The sequence below is a fragment of the Cnephaeus nilssonii genome (genome assembly GCF_951640355.1).
Source record: "Cnephaeus nilssonii genome assembly, chromosome: 20".
Lineage (NCBI taxonomy): Eukaryota > Metazoa > Chordata > Mammalia > Chiroptera > Vespertilionidae > Cnephaeus > Cnephaeus nilssonii.
Window position 1 is genome coordinate 4640765 of NC_137091.1, and position 21832 is coordinate 4662596.

The 21832-nt window shown below is 43.8% G+C and overlaps 1 protein-coding gene across 1 annotated transcript in view; it reads left to right on the forward strand.

The window, feature by feature from the left end:
* The window catches only part of TOX3 (TOX high mobility group box family member 3), a gene marked incomplete at its 3' end in the record, with an annotated part of 104417 nt that overhangs the window by 63364 nt on the left and 19221 nt on the right, over positions 1 to 21832 (forward strand). Inside the window, exons 2-3 of the mRNA XM_079759568.1 lie at positions 7655 to 7720; positions 12581 to 12832. Of these exons, the coding sequence (XP_079615694.1) occupies positions 7655 to 7720; positions 12581 to 12832 (318 nt within the window). The remainder of the gene's footprint in view (positions 1 to 7654; positions 7721 to 12580; positions 12833 to 21832) is intronic.

Below are 21832 nucleotides of genomic sequence, written 5' to 3' on the forward strand. Positions count from 1 at the left end.
ATGCCTAATGACCCCCAAGTGGAAGTGCTGTGGCCATTACATAGGACTCTGGTGCTCAGCAGGTAAATATCTAGGAGTTTTTAGCACGTGGGAAAGGCAAATAATAGTTTTTAAAATTTATTTTCTTTACTGTACCTGTTAATGTATGTGTGCATATGAATGTATATCTATAATAATAAAAGTGTAATATGATAATTAGACCAGACATCCTTCTGGACAACCTTCCAGACGAAGCCGGGGCTGCGAGGGAAGCCCGGATCCTGGGTGCCTGCTGGTAGCCGGAGGGAAGCCTGTGCTGGCAGCTGGGGGAAGGAAGGCCTACTCTTGCACAAATTTCGAGCATCGGGCCTCTAGTAATTATATATGTGTGTATAATTCTCTCTGTGTAATTCTATATACGTAACCAGCAGAATTGTGTGTGTGTGTGTGTGTGTGTGTGTGTGTGTTCGTGTGTTCTCAGTGTTCACTGCTTGCATGTCTTTGTTTCTAGTTACTACTGGGAACCCCTGCCCTTGCGTCTTTATTCACTGAAGTCATTCTTTGTTTCCTGATGGGGGGTTCTCATCCACTCCTGATAACGCTTGGTATTATGTATTCTCATTGGCCACATTGGGCTTGTGTTCACTCTTTGGCGATCTATATCTTGAAACGGATTACATCACTGCTGAAAATGGGCAACACCTGATCATCTGCAGTAAGTTCTTTCCCACGGGGTCGTTCACAGAGCCCTGGAGAGTTTTATAACTTCACGGCACTGCCTTCCCCGCCACGTGACCACGCTTGGCACACTTGACCCACGATGGCACAATTCATTTGTGTACGCAACCTGACAGATGTCCTTACTGAGGCATCACATTGGATGGGGTCTGCTAACAAATCTAATGGGGGAAAAGAAAAGAGTTTGAAGGATTATCTTTTTTTAAAGGATTAAATGTATGCCATTTGGCTATTTGACACCCTGTGGTTAATGCTGCTTTATTAGAAGCCTATACGATTCTTCACACAGGTGTCAAAATAATTTCAGTGAGAATGATGCTGCGTGGACTCCTCGGCCTGAAGTGTCCGTCCTGGGATTACAGATAGGTTATTGTCTGTGCTGCTCCACGTTCTCCCAAGCCTGGTGCTGGACCAGCTAGACTTGACAGAAGCCATGCATTTGCTTTGGCACTTCGCACGGTTAGACAGCCCAAGAACACAGTGATCTTCAATAAATTAGTTTAAAAATCCTATAGTACTTCTTTTTAATTGATGCCCTTCATCAGTGGTATTTGCTGAAGCTGTAATTACTCATCAGGCAGGAAAAGTAAACCTACCTTCAAGTACAAGGAAGATGTTCTTTTGTGAAAGTATGAAGATATAGAAGTACGCCGAGTACTTTAGCTCTGCCATATGATGATATCGGTGGGGACTATATCTGTGGGGACCACATCTATCAGAGCCTATCAGGGTGGAAAGGACCTCAGCAATGCTCCTGCCTCTCCATGACCATTTCCTACATATATACATATACATGTACATGTACATGTACATGTATATGTATATGTATATGTATATGTATATGTATATGTATATGTATATATATATATATACACACACACACTAGAGGCCTGGTGCACAACATTCGTACACTGGGGGGCATGGGGTGTCCCTCAGCCTGGCCTGCACCCTTTAGCAGTCTGGGAGCCCTCGGGGGATGTCCGACTGATGGCTTAGGCCCATTTCCCACAGTGGAACATCTATAGCGCTGCCACAGAAGCAGGAGAGGCTCCCACCACCGCCGCTGCACTCGCCAGCCTTCAGCCCGGCTTGTGGCTGAGCGGCACTCTCCCTATAGGAGCCACTGACCACCAGGGGGAACCTCCTGCGTTGAGAATCTGCCTCCTGGTGGTCAGTGTGTGTCATAGTGACCGGTCATTCTGCCTTTTGGTCAATTGGCATATTACCCTTTTATTATATAGGACTAGAGGCCCGATGCACGAAAATTCGTGCAAGAGTAGGCCTTCCTTCCCCTGGCTGCCAGCATTGGCTTCCCTCCAGCCGCCGGCAGGCACCCGGGACCCAGGCTTCCGGCTTCATCTGGAAGGACGTCCGGAATGACACCCGGAAGGATATCCAGTCTAATTAGCATATTACCCTTTTATTATTATAGATTATGCCTATTGCTTTCATAATGTGTTTTTTTAAGAGACAGTAGGAGGGAGTGAGGGAAGAGGAGAGAGTGAGAGAGAGCGAGAGAGAGAGAGAGAGAGAGAGAGAGAGCGAGAGAAAGAGAGAGAGAGAGAGAGAAAGAGAGAAACATCAATGTGAGAGGGACACATCAATTGGCTGTCTCCTGCACATGCCCTGACCTGGGCCCAGGGATCAAACCTGCGGTCCAGGTATGTGCCCTTGACTGGGAATTGAACCCATGACCCTACGGCCTGTGGGCTGATGCTCTAGCCATTGATTAACACCGGCCAGGGCATCATAATGTTTTCATATCCTCTTTGGAGTAGTTACTCCCTGTTTCACCTGATGTTCATTTAGCTTATTTGAAGTATTTTATCTTGACTCTTCACGTCTCCTAGAGGAACCTTATATGGTTGAGCAGGAGACCGCTGAAGGAACAACAGTGAGAGTTACCATCTACCAAGGCTGGAAATAAGGCCAAATTAAGGTGACTTACAGCGCTTCATTTAGAAGTTCTTGTTTAGTTGGTTTGCAAAATGCATCAACATTTTACCATGGTACAAAATGAAACTCTTCGCTTTCATAAGGCTTCGCGGAAAATAAAAGAATGTCGCCAGGAAAGCGTTTGGAACAAGGTTTCCCAAAGTGTGTTCCCACGGGGTGGTGTGGGGGAAACAAAAGGCAGAAGCGTTCCACGGGGAAGCTCTTTTGGGTGGGGAGGGCGTTCCCATCTCACACTTAAGAAACGTGCAAGCTCCATCCAAGTGGGAACCTCATCCTCTCCTTCCCCATGTTGCCTCCAGTGCCTCGCACAGTGCCTTGTGGTGCCTTAAGAATTAGCTGCAGGACTTCTCAGGGCCTTGAACTTTGCAGCTGGCGTTGGGAGTCATTGGGCAGGGCAGTGGTCTGCAGCCTTGCACACACAGGACTGGGAACCCTCTTCGCGAGCATTTTACTGCACTTGGGTACCTTGCAATACCCGCTGGGGAATTGTAGCTTTGGGTCCGATGAGATGGATAGGTTTCAGAATGGATTGATCGGTGAGTGAAATATTCATGTTTTTATGGATAATGGACTCTCAGCGAGACAGATTGTGAGGCAGGATGGATGTCTCGCTTCCGTGCTTGTCTCGGATTGGGGGCCAGTTGGTTGACCCTCAGAAGCCTCAGTTTGTTCATTGATAAAATGGGGAGAGGAATGACGTGTATCTGACTGGTTGTTGGGGAAAATAAATTACATTTCGTTGCACTTAGGAAAGTTAAGTAATGTATGTGGAAAAGGCTTTACTGAGCAAACACATTATCATGATGATGATGATGATGATGATGATGATGATGATGATGGCCATCATCATGATCATCACTCTCATCATAAAAACGGACAGGATCGAGTTACTCCAGTTGGGAGGGGTGCTTATGAGGCACTGAAGTGAAAAGTAGGGTTTCTCCTTCTCTCCCTCCCCCCTCTCTTCCTCCTTCCCTCCCTCCCTTCCTCTCTCCCTCCCTCCCTCCCCCCTCTCTCCCTCCCTCCCTTCCTCTCTCCCTCCCTCCTTCCCTCCCTCCCTTCCTCTCTCCCTCCCTCCTTCCCTCCCTCCCTTCCTCTCTCCCTCCCTCCCTCCCCCCTCTCTCCCTCCCTCCCTTCCTCTCTCCCTCCCTCCTTCCCTCCCTCCCTCCCTCCTTCCCTCCCTCCCTTCCTCTCTCCCTCCCTCCCTCCCCCCTCTCTCCTTCCCTCCCTTCCTCTCTTCCTCCCTCCCCCCTCTCTTCCTCCTTCCTTCCCTCCCTCCCTCCCTTCAGTACATCATGGGGTGTGTTTAGTATTCCAGGCACGGTTGTTCTGGGGGAGCCAGTGTTCTGGGGGGCAATGAGGGCCCTTCCTCCCTTGGGGGCCCTGGATTCTTATTAATCTAATGTGTTTACCCGTGTCACTGTCTCTTAGGTCATAAATCTAATTGTACACAATTTCGTTGAAGTTAACTTTCCTGAGGGCATTATATTAAAGACCTGGCCCCCAGAGGCGCTTTTTCTTGAAGAATCAGATCTGTCTTACACAAACAAGGAAAGGAGGATCCATCGGTCGTATTTAAAAGTACGATAAATAACCCTACGTTAGCATCTCTAGGTCAGGTGCGTCACACGGGAGTGACAGCCCTTCCGCCCCATCGGGTCACCGCCGCCGCCACAGCAGGGCGGTCAGATTTAACAGATAAAGGTACACAGTACCCAGTTCAGTCTGATGCTAAAAAGAAAGCGTCCAATTTTTAGTATAAATATATCCCAAATAGTGCCTGGGACATACTTACACTTTTTTTTTTTTTTAAAAGGTTGTTAATTTGAAAGTCAAGTTTAACTGGGTGTCCTGTATTTTTTTTTTCTTTTTGTTTTAAGAAAATCTTTTAAAACATGTTTTTGTTTTTGTTTTTTTATTTCAGAGAGGAAGGGAGAGGGAGAGAGAGAGAAACATCAATGATGAGAGAACCATTGACTGGCTGTCTCCTGCACGCCCCCTACTGGGAGTCGAGCCCGAAACCCCAGCATGTGCCCTTGACCTGGATCGAACCTGGGACCCTTCAGTCCTGAGCCAAACTGGCCAGGGCATCCTGTATGTTTTTTTAATTTTTAATTTTTTAAATACATTTTTATTGATTTCAGTGAGAGGAAGGGAATGTGAGAGAGAGAGAGGCATCAGTGATGAGAGAGAATCATTGATCAGCTGCCCTCCTGCACGCCCCACACTGGGATCGAGCCCACCACCTGGGCATGTGCCCTTGCCTGGACTCAAACCCTGACCTCCTGGTTCAATAGGTCGACGCTCCACCACGGAGCCACGCCGCCGGGCTGGGTGTCCTGTGTTTTATCTGACAGCCCTCCCGCCCTGCACCAGCGGCCCGGCCACCTGGGCAGGGGGAAGACCGTCACCTGTGAGCCTTTGAAGCATCTTTGTGGAGGAGTTGCGCTCACCCCAAACAGCGCAGAGACCTTTGCTTCGGTGTGAAATGATTGATACGTGTTCCTGCCGATCGGCAAGTGTTTCCACATGAAAAGCCATTCATGGAGGCCTGTGTAGGTGCAGAAGCTACGCGGGGAGTGCCCTGTGGTTGTAGCGCGGAGCTTAAGGTGCCAGCTTTGCCCATTACCTGGACCACGGAGCCACCTGCTTGACTCCAGGCAGCACCAGGGCCACCATCCCGTGGCTCCTCCTCCGTGGCTCATCCTCCATGGCTCATCCTCCGTGGAGGTGCTGGCCTGGTTGCTGGGCTTCCTCATGTCTCCGGGGCAGATGCTAATTAATGGAGACAATTCACAGCTGATTAGCTGTCCTTCCTTCAGTAATTACATTCGCTCGCTAACTGTTCAGAGGAGGATTTCTAACCCAGTTCTTATTTCACTCGGAGCTTAATTTGTTTTTTGAATTGTTTGGGCCCTTCGTTTAATAGCCATTTTATTTTTTCTGTGTTGTTTTAGGTGCTATTAGATAATAAGTGAGTTTAATCTTTAAAAAAATACTCAGCGATAATGAGCTGTTTGCTGTAAATGGATTTCTAATGCTCCAACAGAACCTTCATTTAAATAACGTGAAAGTGGGTTCTAGTGGCTGTTTGGGGAGCCAGGATTGGTGCATGGAATACACCAATCGTGACCCACGTTCTCATACATATTTATATCAAGAACATGCGGAATGGGGAACCACGATTTTAATTCTGAGATCATTGATTCATCAAGAATTCCAATGCAGAAACTATTCTTTTTCTTGCATATTTTTAACATCGTAGAAACATGGGGGAAGTTTGTGTGTGTGTGTGTGTGTGTATGTGTGTGTGTGTGTGTGCACCCACTCATGTGCTTTTCTACCCCAAAACATTTAAATGATTTGAAGCCATTTCATTGAGGGATGATGGCGTACCAAAGAAAACCCTGCCTACTGAACTTACACATCTTGGTTGTTGGAAGATACGTCTGCGTTTAGTTTTGGTATCACCAGCCTTTCTTAAGCGCAAACAAATACATCTTCCGGGAAAATCCTTGTAAAGGCATTTGTCCAAATGGACCCAAGGGCTCCTTGAGTGAGTGGGTGTGGAGGTGTCCCTGTGCGGGGTGGGATAGTGCATCCGGGGACCCTGGCAGCTCTCCGGAACCATGAGGGTCTTTGGGATAAATCCTGCTTAGGTCGTGGGTCCCTGACGTGAGAAAGTGCAGCGTGCCAATCCCTTCTGTGCAGGAGTCATGGGTTCCGAGTCAGGGGCTGAGAGCCCCCCTGGAGCAAAGTGTTAGTGGGTTTATTGAGAGGATTTATGTGGGTTTTCTATTTCTATGTTCTATTTACCCTCTCCCTCCCCCTTTCCCTCCCCCTCTCCCTCTCCCTCTCCCCTCTGCCTCTCCCTCCCTCCCTCCCCCTTCTCTCTCCTTGGGAAAATTGTGCCTTCTGCTTTAAATAATTACTAGCTCTGTTTACATTGGAGAATGGAATGGATATACACATTTCACCCTTTGGAGACCAAACCTCTGTGTTATTTAATGCATGAAAGGCAGGAAATCATACACTTTGTAAAAAGGAGGGCATCCTTTCACCATTTAAAAATCATGAAAATAATATAACTGCAGCGAATTATGCCCACGGGCTCTTTCCACCTCGCCAGGCCGATAACAGGATGTTTAAGGCAACCAGACGTGCCCGCTTACACCATCCGGACCCGAAAACCCATTTCTGCCCAAACCCAACTTTTTTACATTTTGATAACAGGGCTCCAGATATAAAGGGCTTATGTCTGAAATGCTGATACAGTCTTATTTGTGATGGTCTGAATGGGCCATTGTGTGAGGGAATTAAATAAAAATTGCTGTGTTCATGGGATCCCGCTTATTTTTTAAACCTCTTTGCACTTAATGTTACATTGAGAGATTAAATATCACCCTTTTCAACAGCTCTGATGGCTAGAGATATGGCTTTAAACCCTGGAGATTAAAAAAAAAAAAGTCTTTGGTCTGATTATTTATTGATATTCACACCACACCCCATTCGCTAGAAAATAGAATTTGAGTCCTGGGAATTGGATTCTTTTTCCTTTTAATTCACATCTTAACCTACCCACACTGGTGACATCTGTTCTGGAAAAGGAAAGCTGTGAAATCCCCACATGTTTTAAAAATGTGTCGAGGTGTTTTTTTGGGGGGAAACACTCTTTGCCTTCTAACCTCTGACAAAGGCCCCGACCGGTGGGGGAACGGTGTGGGAACGCCTCCCTTTGCAATTAGCCTCCATGAGAACCAGGGCTGTTTTCCTGGGGATGGTCAAGTTCGCGGAACCCTGTGCTTTATTTTTCCTGCGGGAGCCCGCTGCCAGGGTACCACCCGGTTCCCCTTCGCGGCGAGTAAACCCCTCTTGCATCTCCTAACCCCGGCCTTCTTTCCAAATCCCGCCCGGGATTCAGGACGCCACCAGGTCCTCTGTCAGGCTGCGTACTAACCTCAAACAATCTGCTTTCTTCCAGTTTGGAAATAACCATAACTACATGAACATGGCCGAGGCAAGCAACGCTTTCTTTGCGGCCAGCGAGGTAGGTGCCTGCCTTCGTGTGTCTGTCCACGGTGTGTGCGCCTTTTAGATCATTTAAGAGGCTGGAAGGGGAAAGCAGGGGAGCGAATTTACCTCTCTCTCATGTGGCACGAGGCAGCGATGTAGGAGGAGAAATGAGAAAACCCTATCGGAAGAGAAAAATAGCCTGACACATCTCTCTCACTTGTCCAAGGCTGTTGAGGACGTGAGCCCTGCGCACACATCTCTCGATGGAAAGAAATACAGATGCAGATGAAAGGAGATATGGGAGGAAGGATATGCAGTCTAGCTATGCACGCTGTATTGATACCTAAGCAGATAGGTGGTTATTTTGGAAACTAGGATGGGAGTGACTTTTGATAGACAGTATTTTAACCTGGCCAGTGTGGCTTAATGGTTGAGCGTCAACCTAAGAGCCAAGAGGTTGCTGGTTCGATTCCTGGTCAGGGCATATGCCTGGGGTTGTGGGCTCTATCTCCAGTAGGGGGCGTGCAGGAGGCAGCTGATCAATGATTCTCTCGCATGGATGTTTCTCTCCCTAGCTCTCCCTCTCCCTTCCTCTTTCTCTAAAAATCAATAAAACACATGTTTAAAAAGAAAGTATTTTAACTTCACGTAGCTCTGAGGATGACTTCATTAAGTTGCCATGTTTTGGGAAATGATGTGGCCGAGCCGAATGGTTGTTTCTTGGGTCTTCGGTGGGAGGGATGTGAAATGAGTTTTGTTTTTTTTGTCAGATCCCCACAGCCTAGTCCAGTGCCTGGCACATAGTAGGTGCTCAGTAAGTATTGGTAGCATGAATGAATGGGTGGGCAAGCTCCCAGACCTGGTCCCAGCCGGGAAAGCTGAATGATGGAATGCACAGGCAGCACCACACTGACTCTGATCTGCCGAGGGTTCACCAGTGCAAATGGAACGCACACCTTGTTGCTGTTGCTATCGAATTGCTGCCTTACTGACTGAGGGCTGCTGTCTGCTCCCATTGGTCTGCCCTCCAGGAAAACCTCCATCTTGATTAGACCAAGGAAACAGTTTCCTAAAAATGGTAGGCCGTGAGACTTAAGATTTGATTTTATTTGTTTTAGTTACATCTTTATTGTTGAAACTATTACATATGTCCCCCTTTTCCCCCCATTGACCCCTTCTAGCCTGCCCCCTCACCCCGACCCAGTCCTTTACCACCCTATTGTCTGTGTTCATGGGTTATGCACACAAGTTCTTTGGTTGATCTCTTCCCATCCACCCACCTAACCCGCGGCCCGCCCCTCCCCCCCCCGCCCTCTCCCCCGCTTCCCTCTGAGATTCCACAGTCTATTCCATGCTTCTATGTCTCTGGATCTATTTTGTTTATCCGTTTATTTTCTTCATTAGATTCCACATGTGATACTTGTCTTTCTCTGACTGGCTTATTTCGCTTAGCATAATATACTCCAGGTCCCTCCATGTTGTCGCAAAGGGTGAGAGAACCTTTTTTTCACAGCTGCATAGTATTCCACGGTGTAAATGTACCCAGCTTTTCATCCACTCGTCTACTGACGGGCACTTGGGCCGTTTCCAGATCTTAGCTAATGTAAATGAGCTAAAACAGTGAAATTGGTCCAAATGGAGCCACTTGGCAGTTCCTGCAATAAAAAGCCTTCAGCTTCCAAATATATTCAAATACAGGAAGCTGAACGAGCTTCACCACTTCCCCCCGAGAATGAAAATCATGATGGTTTCGTCAGTCATCTTGGTCCAAGGAAGCAAATAGTGTGAACGAAGTGAACATGGAGACATTATTAGGAAAAAGTGGAGAATCCAGATTTCAGGGCGATTGTAGATGAGTCACTTTTTACGGTGACCATCCTCTCTCTCACCGAGAAGACAGCCCCGATGAGGGAGTAGCGTTTGGCACTGGCTGCTGGGTTGTTTGTGATAATGAACACAAACCCCATCTGTAAGGACAGCACGATGCTTCATTCTGTAGGATTTTTTCCCTCCATTGGAATCAAACATTGATGAACACTCCACTGGCAGCAGCTGCGAGGAGACAATTTAATTCCAGCTGTGATAATTCACCGTGTCAGACATTGGCTGTTATGTGTTGATACAACAGTTCTCCAGATTTGCATTTTTATCAAAAAGGAACAAATGTTTTGAACATTTCAGTACAGATGGTATTTAACCATGTACACACTCCTTAAACATGTTCAAGGTAAACACGGAAAAGTCATTATCTCTAAGCAGTTATCCTCGAAACTCGATGTGATTAATCTGATCTCGGTCAGAAGGCAGATTGTCCAAAAGTCAGTAACTTTGTGTGTGTGTGTGTGTGTGTGTGTGTGTGTGGATGTTACATGGTTACTTTTATAATCTCAGATAACCAGTACGTTTTCATTATGTTTTTCTCTAAGGAATGCTCAACCCTGAATTGAATATATTACCTCTCTTTAAAAGCGGTGGAAGATTCTAGCATTTTCTTGGTTGTGCACTGTAATATAATTTTATTGTATGGTTTTATTAGGTTTACGATATGGTAAGTAGTATACTAAATTCTACCTTAAAATTATCTTGTCTTTTATAAAATTATACTGCAAGGATATTGTATTTGTACATATGACATCTCTGTATTCCTTAAGAAAAATAAGAATGAAAACCTCCTTAATTTTGACTGCCTAGCTTAAGATGTGCTTATGTTAGAGTTTAAGAGGCAATCTTCTGTAATGATTTCCCAGAACATTTTCTTTTTTTTTTTTTTTTGAACAAAAAGTAAAGCCCGAGTAAATGGTAACGCACTACATTATAGCCTGTGCCTCATTTCCCAGTCACTACATTAAAAGTAAATTTATTTGTTGTTGGTTTTTTTTTTAAAACATTTTTAATGAGCGCAGACTAATTCAGGAAGCCTTTAGGTTTGATGCAGTCAAGTCGAAATGGTGCCCCAAACCAACCCTTTTCACGTAGTGATTGCCCGTAGCTAATACCCTGGGGACCAGGATACTCTGAGTTTGAAATTCACACGTTGGCTGCATGTTTTCTGTCTGTGTCATGATTACCCTGACCATGTTTAAAGTACTTTAAATATTTATTGAAATAATATTTCAAGCGTTAATTACATTGGTAATGAAAACAGCCAAATGCCACATATCAAGAATGAGTGTTTATCCGTATTGTTAATGTGATATGTTAGATTTCATTAAGCAGTAATGGGGTAGCAAATGAGTCACAAATTACAGTTGCATCTGTTAGTGCACCGCATTAGTGCCAAAATAACAGCAAAGGCAGCCATAGGGCGACATTCATCAGCCAACCACACTCGCGGCCAGCGCATCCCTTTGTGTTTGAGAACTCAGGATACCATCGTGAGAAACCGGGCTCTTTGAATGGGGGGGGGGGTGAGGGGGGTCATTATTCGAATAAATATGTCAGAAAATCGAATAGTTTCATTCTAGCTTTCAAATGCGTTACTATGCAATCAAGTTCTGCATCTGTTGAATCTACAGAGGACCTCGAGATGTCCGATGGTCTGTCATGGGACTGACTCCCTTGTCTTGTGACCTGTTTGCTTCCGGTGAGATTGAAAACCACAGTGACCGGTTCTGTATGTAGGGAATGTGGTGCTTCCCCACCAACCCCTTCATTTTGTTTCTATTTTCTCTCAAGTGGCTGTTAAATTATATTATCAATTCCTAGTTTGAATAATGGTGATTTTCAGCTCTAAATGAGTTCTCTTAACCAATGAGGGCAGATTCAAATGATCTTGCATCAGTTCACTCTTCAAAAATGTTATTAATAATAAATAGACTGTAAATTGGACCCTCTGAGCTGAGGATAAAAAAAATCTGAGGGGCTACACAACCTTTTCATTCTAGCCAAAATAGCCTTCTAACATGGACCACCCTCCTTACCCCCAATCCACGTTCAAGTTTAAGAAGGTGGCTAGTCCTGGTTTACATCAAAAGGCCACAGTTGATAACACCATCGTTAAGAATCTGAATAGCAACGAGGAAAGCGGTGCAGTATGTACTCTTAGGTCTTGAGAAATAACCCTCACCTAAGTGAGCAACCCCAGTGGGAACAGTATATCTCTATCCATATCTCTCTCTCCGTATACCTATAGCCATATGTCGTTCTATAGGTGGCTTTTAAAAGTAGAAAATGGGCAGAAAATGTTCTGATAAATACCTATCAAAATCTTCATAGCAAAGCCAATAACTCTCCATGTAGGTTAAATAAAAGCACTGGAACATTTTAATAGATGCTCTGAAGATAGTCCTTAATGTAAAACGTTGTATGACAAAACAGTAACAATTTCCATAGAAGCTTTTTTTTTTTTTTGTGCTTGGGAATATATCAATAAGGAAGTTGAAAAAGCAAACCACAGATTTAATATGACTTGTTTTATATGTTTTGACAGAGAGTAAGTATGTGTGATGTTCACTGCTGGATTCGTGTGGTGTGTGTGTGCGCCACAACATCGTCAGCGTTTTACGAAGCATGTGGGTAATGGGAGCGGTTTGAGCTGTTTCACTAACATATCAATAAAGTGGCAATTTGTTATATAGCCAAGCCTAATGTCACTGCTGCTCCAACTAACAACAGAGACAGATGCTGCTAATTAAGTACGCATTAAAAAACGGTTAATACGGATACTCCATTAAAACCATATGATAATGAGACTTAAATCTTTAATCAGAATGATCAGCAAAACTTTCTATGTGGAAATCTGTGCTTAAGATGTTTCCATTGGAGAAATAAATATTTGGCCTCGCTGTGGAGTTGTTTTCATGCAAACACCTTGCTTCTTCTCTCCAGGGGGAAATAAAGATAGAAGAACGGAGTGTGAAAAATCTCTTGTGTTGTGTTTCCTTTTATTTTGCAGACATTCCACACTCCGAGTCTCGGGGACGAGGAGTTTGAGATCCCCCCAATCACGCCTCCACCCGAGTCGGACCCCGCCCTGGGCGTCCCTGATGTGCTGCTGCCCTTTCAAGGCCTCGGCGACCCCTTGCCCTCCCAGGGCAGCGAGTTCACACCCCAGTTCCCCCCTCAGAGCCTGGATCTTCCGTCCATCACCATCTCAAGAAATCTTGGGGAACAAGACGGCGTGCTCCATAGCAGTGGGTCGCACATGGTAGGCAGCAAGCGGATTGCTCGGAAGCTTTTTATCCTCTGTGCTTCTGGGGAAGCTCTGAGATCCATGTTCTGTCTTCTGGGGGGACACGTGGATTGCGTTTCCTACCGCCGCGTGAACACCGATTCCAGATCAATCCCTGGTATTGGCAAGAGGGCACGGGGTTGGTTGATGGTCACATAGGAAAGAGGGTGATCCCACAAGATCATTCGGATTTGAAAGGACTTTTTAAAAGTCAGGTTCATTGATTTGGAAGCAAGCCATCTTCCCCGGCCTTGGGTTGAGCAGAGAGAGGTACTTGAGTTGCAAGGTTGCCCAGGCGAGAGTTTAGAAATGGTAGCCCTTACCAAGTGCCTAGGTCTTTTGCCTTCGGTGGGTTTATAACATCACGTTTACGATACACGATCTGCTCTTACCTCCAACGAAATATCCAACTGTGATACAGAGAAAGAGGAAAAGAATCATCGCTTATAACCAGCAGAGGAAAATATAGATTCGGTTATTGTGTGAAATATACCTAATTGTGTTATTTATTGTCATAAACATGGGATAAGGCACTCCAGAGAGCCAAGATTGCTAATGCAATCGTTTTGCTTCTATTTTTCTTAGTGAGCAATTATAGTCGGCAATCGCCAGAGGAAAATCTCCTTAAGTATTTTAAACTCTTCTGCTGGGATTTAATTTTTTTTCCCCACCATAGGATATAAAGCATTTGTGTCTGTCTAGGTGAGGTACTAAGCAGGCATTTTAAAGCAAGATGAATCGTTTAGAAGGCCTTTTTTGAAAACCCTGATAAAATGAAATAGATGTAGATGTGTTGGTATAACAAAGACACAGATCCTCGTGCTTGTTGACATATTTCTGTGCACGCCAGGACCATGGCCAGTGATGTTTACCGGGATCCTGGTTAATTCCCCAGATGACAACAGACAATTGCAAAGTGCGGAGTGGATTAGGGTGCGGAGAACCAGCGTGCTCCCGGACATATAAGATTACTGTCCCAAATAGGACTGCGGCAGCATAATTTTCTTTGCCTGTGATCTTTTGTGCTTGAGCTGAACAACAGGGTTTTTATTTTTATTTTTACTTTTTTTTTGTCGGAAAAGAACACAGCCAACAGTCGGGAAAGGGTCATTAACTATTCATAAATGTTCCCTGCCGTCGCAAAGAATTGTTTCCGGTGTACTTCCTGACATGTTTGTCCCTTTGCCCCAGGAAGGGAGGGTCCCGTCTCCTCCTGCACAGTCAGGCTTGCCATGTTAAGCCTGGGAGGTAATAATGAAAATAAAGAGGGTGTTTAGTCCTCCAGGGAGTTAGCCAGGGTTCCCCGTTATTCATAGATGCTCAGTGAGGCTCATTAAAGTCTCGGAAATAGTTAAAAGACCCTATAATGCGTGCTACCATGTGTACTTGATTAAATTGGTAAATATTTATTATTAATAATCGAAGAATCTGCCTTTAAGTGAAACATCTGATGAATTACCTTCCCTTCAAGCCACAAACCTGTTATTGCCGCTATAAAAAAAAAAGTGTAAAGGAGGCATTTTGACTATGAAATTTCATTTCATGGTCAATCGCATTTACCGTATTGGGAAGAACTAAAGATGGAATCATAAAATAATTATGATATTCGCATCCACTTCGAGAGCGATGCTTTGGCGGGCTGGCGTCGGGAGAGGGGACTCAATTTTTAATGCTGCTTTCCTGATGTATTGCTAATCACTAACGCAGCTGAATTATCCCATTGATTTTTAAACGGATAAGTACATTAGCTAAGTGCGGGCGGCTGTCGCGGCGTGCATGCGGACCTCATCCCATCCGTCGGCGCCTTTCTGAAGTTTTTGATATTTATTTGGGCTGGAAACAAACTAATCTTGTTGAAAAGTCGAGTAGAACTTCACCTTGAAGAAATGTCATGGCATTTTAGATCACGAATCTTGGGGGCGGGGGGGGGGGGGAGTAAAATGTACCCAGACAAAAGGATGATGCATACAACGTGTCGTTGTCTTTGTTCTATGTATGACTTGACATGCTCCCCTATAAACTCCAATCTGGAATCGCCGGAGGCATGGCTAGAAATAGATTGTGTCAATGCTCCCGTCTCCCTCCGGGCACCCAGTTGGCCGGTGACATCATCATGGTCTGTGGCAGCTCCGGCCAGATTTCCCCCAGGAAGGTCACCGGGAAAATGACACATCGTACTGTCTCCATCACGCATGCGGCGTCCCCCGGTGCATGGAAATTTCATACCTGGTGCACGTCAGACGTGTTAGTGTCCCGATGAAGAGGCTGTGTGCTAAGGATGGCGGGGGTGAATGAAGACCATCCTAGAGGAGGCAAAGCCCGCTCGTTTGTGTCGCATTACAGCCGCTTTTCTTCAGGAAACCATTGGTTTTCCTTTCAAGAGAGGGACGGTTTGTCACGTGACTGATCGGCTGCGCTTTTGTTGGCAACAAACACAACATGTTTGTCTTCCTGGAATGCATGCCGTTATATTTTAAAACAGAGAGCAGGAGCAAAAAGGGGGCGATGAAAATGAATCCAGCGAAGCAGGCTCCTGGATACAGAGAACAGACTGACAGCTGTCAGAGAGGAGAGGGCTTGGAGGCTGGGTGGAAAAGGTGAAGGGATTAAGCAAAAAAAAAACAACAAAAAAAAACACACCCACAAACCCCCACAAAAATCAAACAAAACACATACACAACAAAACTCATAGACCAGACAACAGTATGGGGATTACCAGAGCGGGAGGGGGCGGGGGGAGGTAGAAGAGGGTCCGGGGGGATACATGGTGATGGAGGGAGACTTGACTTGGGGTGATTAACACACAATATAATTTGCAGATGATGTATTATAGAATCGTACACCTGAAACCTATGTAATTTTATTCACCAATATCACCCCAATAAATCCAATACAAATGAAAAATAAAAAAAAAAATAAAAAGACAACACTTAAAAAAATTTCATGAGTCCAATCATCAGCATTCGCATTTCAGAATATGCAAATAATGCGCTGGTATTCAAAAGCGAATTGTTGAAAAAATGGAAAGTCGCTGCATGTGTGACTTCAAAGAAAAACCTCGATTTGCTTGTGGTGGATAAGTGTATATCAAAGCAGCGTGTGGTTGGCGAGTAGAAATCAACAGTACATTTTGGTTAAAAAAAAAATTCCTTACCTCTACGCATTATTGCCAGTTCAGATGATCATCTGGAAATTATTTTAATCTGCAAAAGATTGCAATCTGCAAAATCTACAAGGAGCATGCCCAAGGGCTTTTGTGTTGGTTTTTTTTTTTTAACACCTCTCTATAATCTGCCCAGCCTGCTGAGTAGCATCGACATCAGTAGTACATCAATTTCAGAAAGTGGATTATTTTTACTAGACAGCTATTGTGACATATTGGGTCAGTCATAAATGAAAGATATTCATGCAAGCATGCAATACTTGTAATGAAGTCTCACTCTGACCTTCTGTATGATTGATTCTGTAATTTAGTTTTCTCAGGCAGTGCCTGAAATGAAATGAAATCATGTTGAACAAGTTTTGAATACCCACAGTGCACCAGGAGAAGAAAAATCTACAGCCCTAGAGGCTTGAGAGAGAGCCGCTGAACGATTTATCTCTATGCTATTATAGCCTTTGCCAGCATTCAACATTCTTTTTTTTTCCCCTCCTTTCCCTTATTTGGCTTAAGTACTTAATTCTGCAGGTAGCTGTAAATGGGAAAATAAAATGCTGTTCAGATTTAAAATGACAGGACAGGAGTATGTGCAGGGAACTGATAAAATATCTTGAATAGAACTGACCTTTCATGTAGCTGAAAGTTACTGGGGGATTCATCCTCATAATTACCATATAGATTATTTTTATTTCTTTCCTGCAATGAAACATTTCAGAGAGCAGGAGTGCTGATTGAATGAAAATTGAACTTGTTAACATTCTTTTCAGCTTAGCCTGTTGTACATAACAGAAGGTTAGCTTTGATGAATTTCAAAATTCCCTTTGATAGCCAAGAAACAGACAGGAAAATAATTGTCTCTTGTCTGATATTTTGTATGTCCCGCCCCCAAAAAGAATTTATAAAACACTGATAATTCCCAGACGTGTTCTTCATGCATTATAGTTCCTCTTTGGAGGACTGACATTTTCTGTTGGGCATGGGCTCTGGGTTTAATTGTGGTAGCACATGTTTATAGAAAAATGCCACACGGGTGCTCTTGTAACATCAAACATAGTATTAGAAAATTGAAAAAGATGGAAGTAAGGGGGTTATATTTGAATATCTGTTTTGTATCTGCTTTGTATCTGTTAAGGAAAGAGAGAGAGAGAAAAGTCCTATAGGCGACGAACATGCAGAGAAGAAAATGATAAGCTTTTAAAATATTCATAAGACACTTAAGTCATAATCTAAACAGATGTCATTTTTGACGACCAGAAGAAAATGGAAATATACCAAAGTAAGACATCTGAAATGATCAGGCTTATGTTAGATATTTTTATGTTTCAGACAGTCGTTTGGTATGGCTCTGATTTTGAAGTCGAATTATTTTGTGTTTCTACAAAAATGACTGGCGTGCCATTTCTAGACTCTGAAAAGTCTCCCTTTAAGAGAAATAGCAGACTTTCAATTAATACCGTGTTTTAGCAATGTTGCTTAATGTGTTACAGATAACACAGTTATTTCATGGGTCATTAATGTGTTTAATGTGTGGAACGTTCTATTAAAACAAGCCCTGATGATTGTTATGAACATGTGCGTTGCCATCGTTGATAGAGTCTGCAGAACGAAATTCCACAGGATGATTACTGAGCCATGGTGGGGGCAGGGGGAGATGACCAACAATTTCTCAAACAAATTGAATGATTATTTCAGTAATGTTTATTTTTGGTCAAGTCGTGGTCAAAGCATTTTTACCGTAAAGCAAAAGCATGACTTACGTAAGCAACGCAATTTGGATGGACTAGGACCCATCTGTTCAAAGTCTAAATTATAAAATTGAAAAGCTGTATCAACTTTAAGCAAATATTTTCTGAGCACCTACTAAGTGCTATCTATTTTTTGTCATAATTAGAGACAGATTGTACTATTTATAAAATTGTTTCCTTGATCACCAGTGTCTCTCTTCATGCTCTACAAAAATTCAGTCTGTTTCCTGCGTTAAAGATGCTTATCATCAAAAGTCAACTTGAATGCCACTGTTAGTGTACCTTGAGAAGGCCACAGACATTTTTACAAGCTACCTTTCTTCTTCCTTTTTTTTTTTTTTAAAAAAAGGTATGTTTTTATTGATTTTAGAGAGAGAGGAAGGGACAGGGAAAGAGAGAGAGAAACATCCATGTAAGAAAGAAACACCAATCAGTTGCCTTCCATACACACTCCTACTGGGGATTAAACCCACAACCTGGATATGTGCCCTGACCGGGAATCCAACTTGAGACCTTTTGGTGCACAGGACAATACTCAACCAACTGAGCCACACTGACCAGGGCCTTTCTTCTTTCTTTGTAGAGCAAATAACCTTCTCCATACATAGCTTAAAGTAAATACCGTGTTTTTCCGTATCTAAGATGCCCCCATGTATAAGACCCCCCCACACACACTTTTCCAACACAAAATTAAGAAATCAATATTTTAAACATTTTGCTGGTTTTCTTCTTTTTTTAAAAAATATTTTTATTGATTCAGAGAGGAATCGAGAGGGAGAGATAGAAACATCAATGATGAGAGAGAATCATTGATCGGCTGCCTCCTGCACGCCCCCCACTGGGGAGCAAGCCCGCAACCTGGGCATGTGCCCTTGACTGGAATCAAACCTGGGACCCTTCAGTCCGCAGGCCGACACTCTGTCCACTGAGCCAAACCAGCTAGGGCAGCTGGTTTTCTTCTTAAGGCCTTCTTCTTATTGGCATCTTAAGGAGTTGTTCTTCCTGTTTTCTCCACTGTCTGATCCTACACTCAGTGGGAGGAGGTCTAAATGGTCTCTCTGCAGCTCTATGTCCATGTTCTTTTGCACAGCTGATTACATTCAATTTGAATTTTTCAGAGTAAGACAATCGCTTACCAGTATTTATCTTTTTACTTTTTGATATCTTCATGGGCTCAGAACGCTCTGGTCCCTGTTGCCTCTGCACATTCTCCACCTCCACCTCCAATTACGGCATCAGCTGGCGTCTGTAACAATAAGGCCCGTGATTGGAGGAAGCCTGTTTGACAAGGTACGGGCAGCTGCACACCTGCGTGGCTCCCTCCTTGGCTGACTTCCGTGTATAAGAGGCCCCTTGATTTTCAGTCTAATGATTTTAGGAAAAAATAGTGTCTTATACACGGAAAGGTACGGTATTCTTTATTCTCAGCCTATAAATACTTACTGACCCCGAACATACGAGTGTTGTCTTTAAGTTGAGTTATGTTTAGGGCCATCTATTAAAGGAGGAGTGTGCTCTGAACTTCTAACCCCAGTTAGATGTTGTGAAGTGTGATTACTTTCTTGGTGTATAACAGTCAAGGAACAGTGTTATTGGAAAGTGATGCTGTGATTCACTTCCCTGGACCTTGTTCGTAACATAGATAATCTATAGTTATCTACAATCTCTATATATAAAAGGCTAATATGCAAAGTGTCCCCTCTGGAGTTCGACCTGGAGAATGGGAGTTTGCTTGCTCGCTATGATGTGTGCTGATCATCGGGGGGCGGCACGGAACATGGTGACCAGTGGTGGTGGGGAGCTGAGGGAGTGAGGGAAGGAGGAGGCGGGGAGGTAGGGAGGTGAGGGGAACCGCGCAGTGGCGGTATGCGGGTTGTGAGGGAAGGAGGAGGCAGCGAGAAGGGGAGGCGGGGAACCTGATCAGCCCTGATTGGCGGCCAGGCCTAGGGACCTACCCGTGCACAAATTTCGTGCATCGGGCCTCTAGTACTATATGGCTAGTACTCCCTACTGGTTCAGGGATAGCAGACGCACCATTTTCCGTCACGCAGATTCCCGAGTGAACCTGGCCTGGTGGCTCAGACAGTTCTTCAGGGATGAGAGTTACTCTCCAGACCTTTTCCCCATTTTCTTTTGTCCACAGCACTTGTCACCCTTTGAAATGGTCTCTCTTGCCTGTCCCTTCCCTGTCTCGTTTGCTGCTGTCCATCCTCAGGTCTGGAAGATTGTCTGGGGCTGAATACACTGGGCTCACAATAAGTATTCCATTTGTTGAATATATGAATGAGTGAAGGGGTGATGAGAGAATATTTAATTTGTTATCAGGAGCCTACCGTGACTACTAAATTAAACTGGAGGGGCAGGGGTTTCAGGTAGAAACAGCTGTAATAATGGAAATCCTCTTTAAATATTAATTTAGGACTGAATAAAATAAGCATGGAGCTGACTTCTTGGCAAAACAAAGGAGTTACAGGAGTATCAGGGCAAAATACCATTAAGTGTTTTATGATAAACTCTGGAAATTTTTATTTTGCTAAGAAACTATTAATTAACTTTTGGGAAGACTGTGTCGGTATGTTTGATTATAACCCTGAGAGTAGTTATTAAGTAAAAATTATCTATTTCGGAGCAGAGATTTTGACGAAGTTACACTCTATGGTATGTAGGGTCTGTAATTATCATTGGTGTGCTTTTGGCATAACTGTATTTGTTCCAAGGTCTATTTGGGTTAGAAAATACAGTATTTTTGCATAACTATTGATTGTTGTTAATTTGGAGATAAAGTTTTAACAATTGCTGTCGGACAGAGCTAAGTAATTGAGCACAAAATTACTAGCCTGAATTTCATATTTGTAGTTCTCTGGTATTTATTAATATAAAGCAAGGTTTGTTTGTGTTTTTACTGATCATTGTCTAATTACTTCATTTTTCACGAAGTATTGATTAAAAAACTAGCACAGTGAAAATGTATTTAGTCACACTCTCTAATATGTTTGGGTTATTTGCTTCTTAATTAGATATTATCTTCCATTATGAAAACCTATCATTGGATCATTATTTGTAAAAGGAGATGGAACGTACATTAAACACAGTTTTCTATTAGATGTCACACATTTTTTTTAATGATAACATCAACCCAGAAGTAAGCACCATTGTAATGATTTAAAAAAATAAAGATAGAATAGAATAATAATGGGGGCTATTTAAATGTTTAAAAATCAAATTGAAAGCTTATATCTTGCCTTTGCAAAAGAAACACCACCCCAGGACAGGAGGTGGTAACTGAAGGCAGATCAATGCCAGGGGTGGGAGGGAAGATGCTCGCTCACCCTCTGCGGGGACCACATGGCGGCGCGGGCCAGGAAGAATGAGTGAGAGGGATTTGGGTATATACTAGCGCAGGAGGCTGACTTGTCTTGGTTTAGGAAATAAGGGGACACTGTTTCCATTCCCGCCCCACCCCCAGTCCCCTTGTGTCACCTATGGAGTGTGGCCGTGGTCCTATAACGTGGTGATTGACTCAGTAGGGGCGGTTTTCACCTTTCAGATCTCTTTCGATCTTGATGAAGTCAAGTAGGAAGTCTAGGCTGTGGGCTAATAAGGCCTTCACACCTATCTTTTCTCCTTTTTAAATAAGACAAAGCAAAACTGGGGTTCAGATTCTAGGGCAGGGCCCTGTATTTACATGGACTTGAAGGGTATTATTGTGTTTTTTTCCATGACATTGAGTTGCCCTTCCATTGATCCCTGGTGACCCCAGGTTTGTTTGTTTTTCATTCATGCTAGTGATCTAAAGTTTTCCTTTTAATATAAAAGGATTCAGATGTTAACAGTTCACCTACATGATTGAAGTTCAGACTGGGCTTTGGATAATTTAAGAAAATGAAAGACTGCTACCAGAAGTATGCATTCTTTGGTTTTCTGTTTTTTAAAAAAAGACAATCTCTTTCATCAGGTGGAGAGAGAAGCGAGCCTCAGCTGAACACCCCCACCAAGGCATCCACAAACTATCTAATTAGAAGCAAATGGAAGGCAATGCACTTCTTATTAGAGGCCAATGGCCTTCCCATT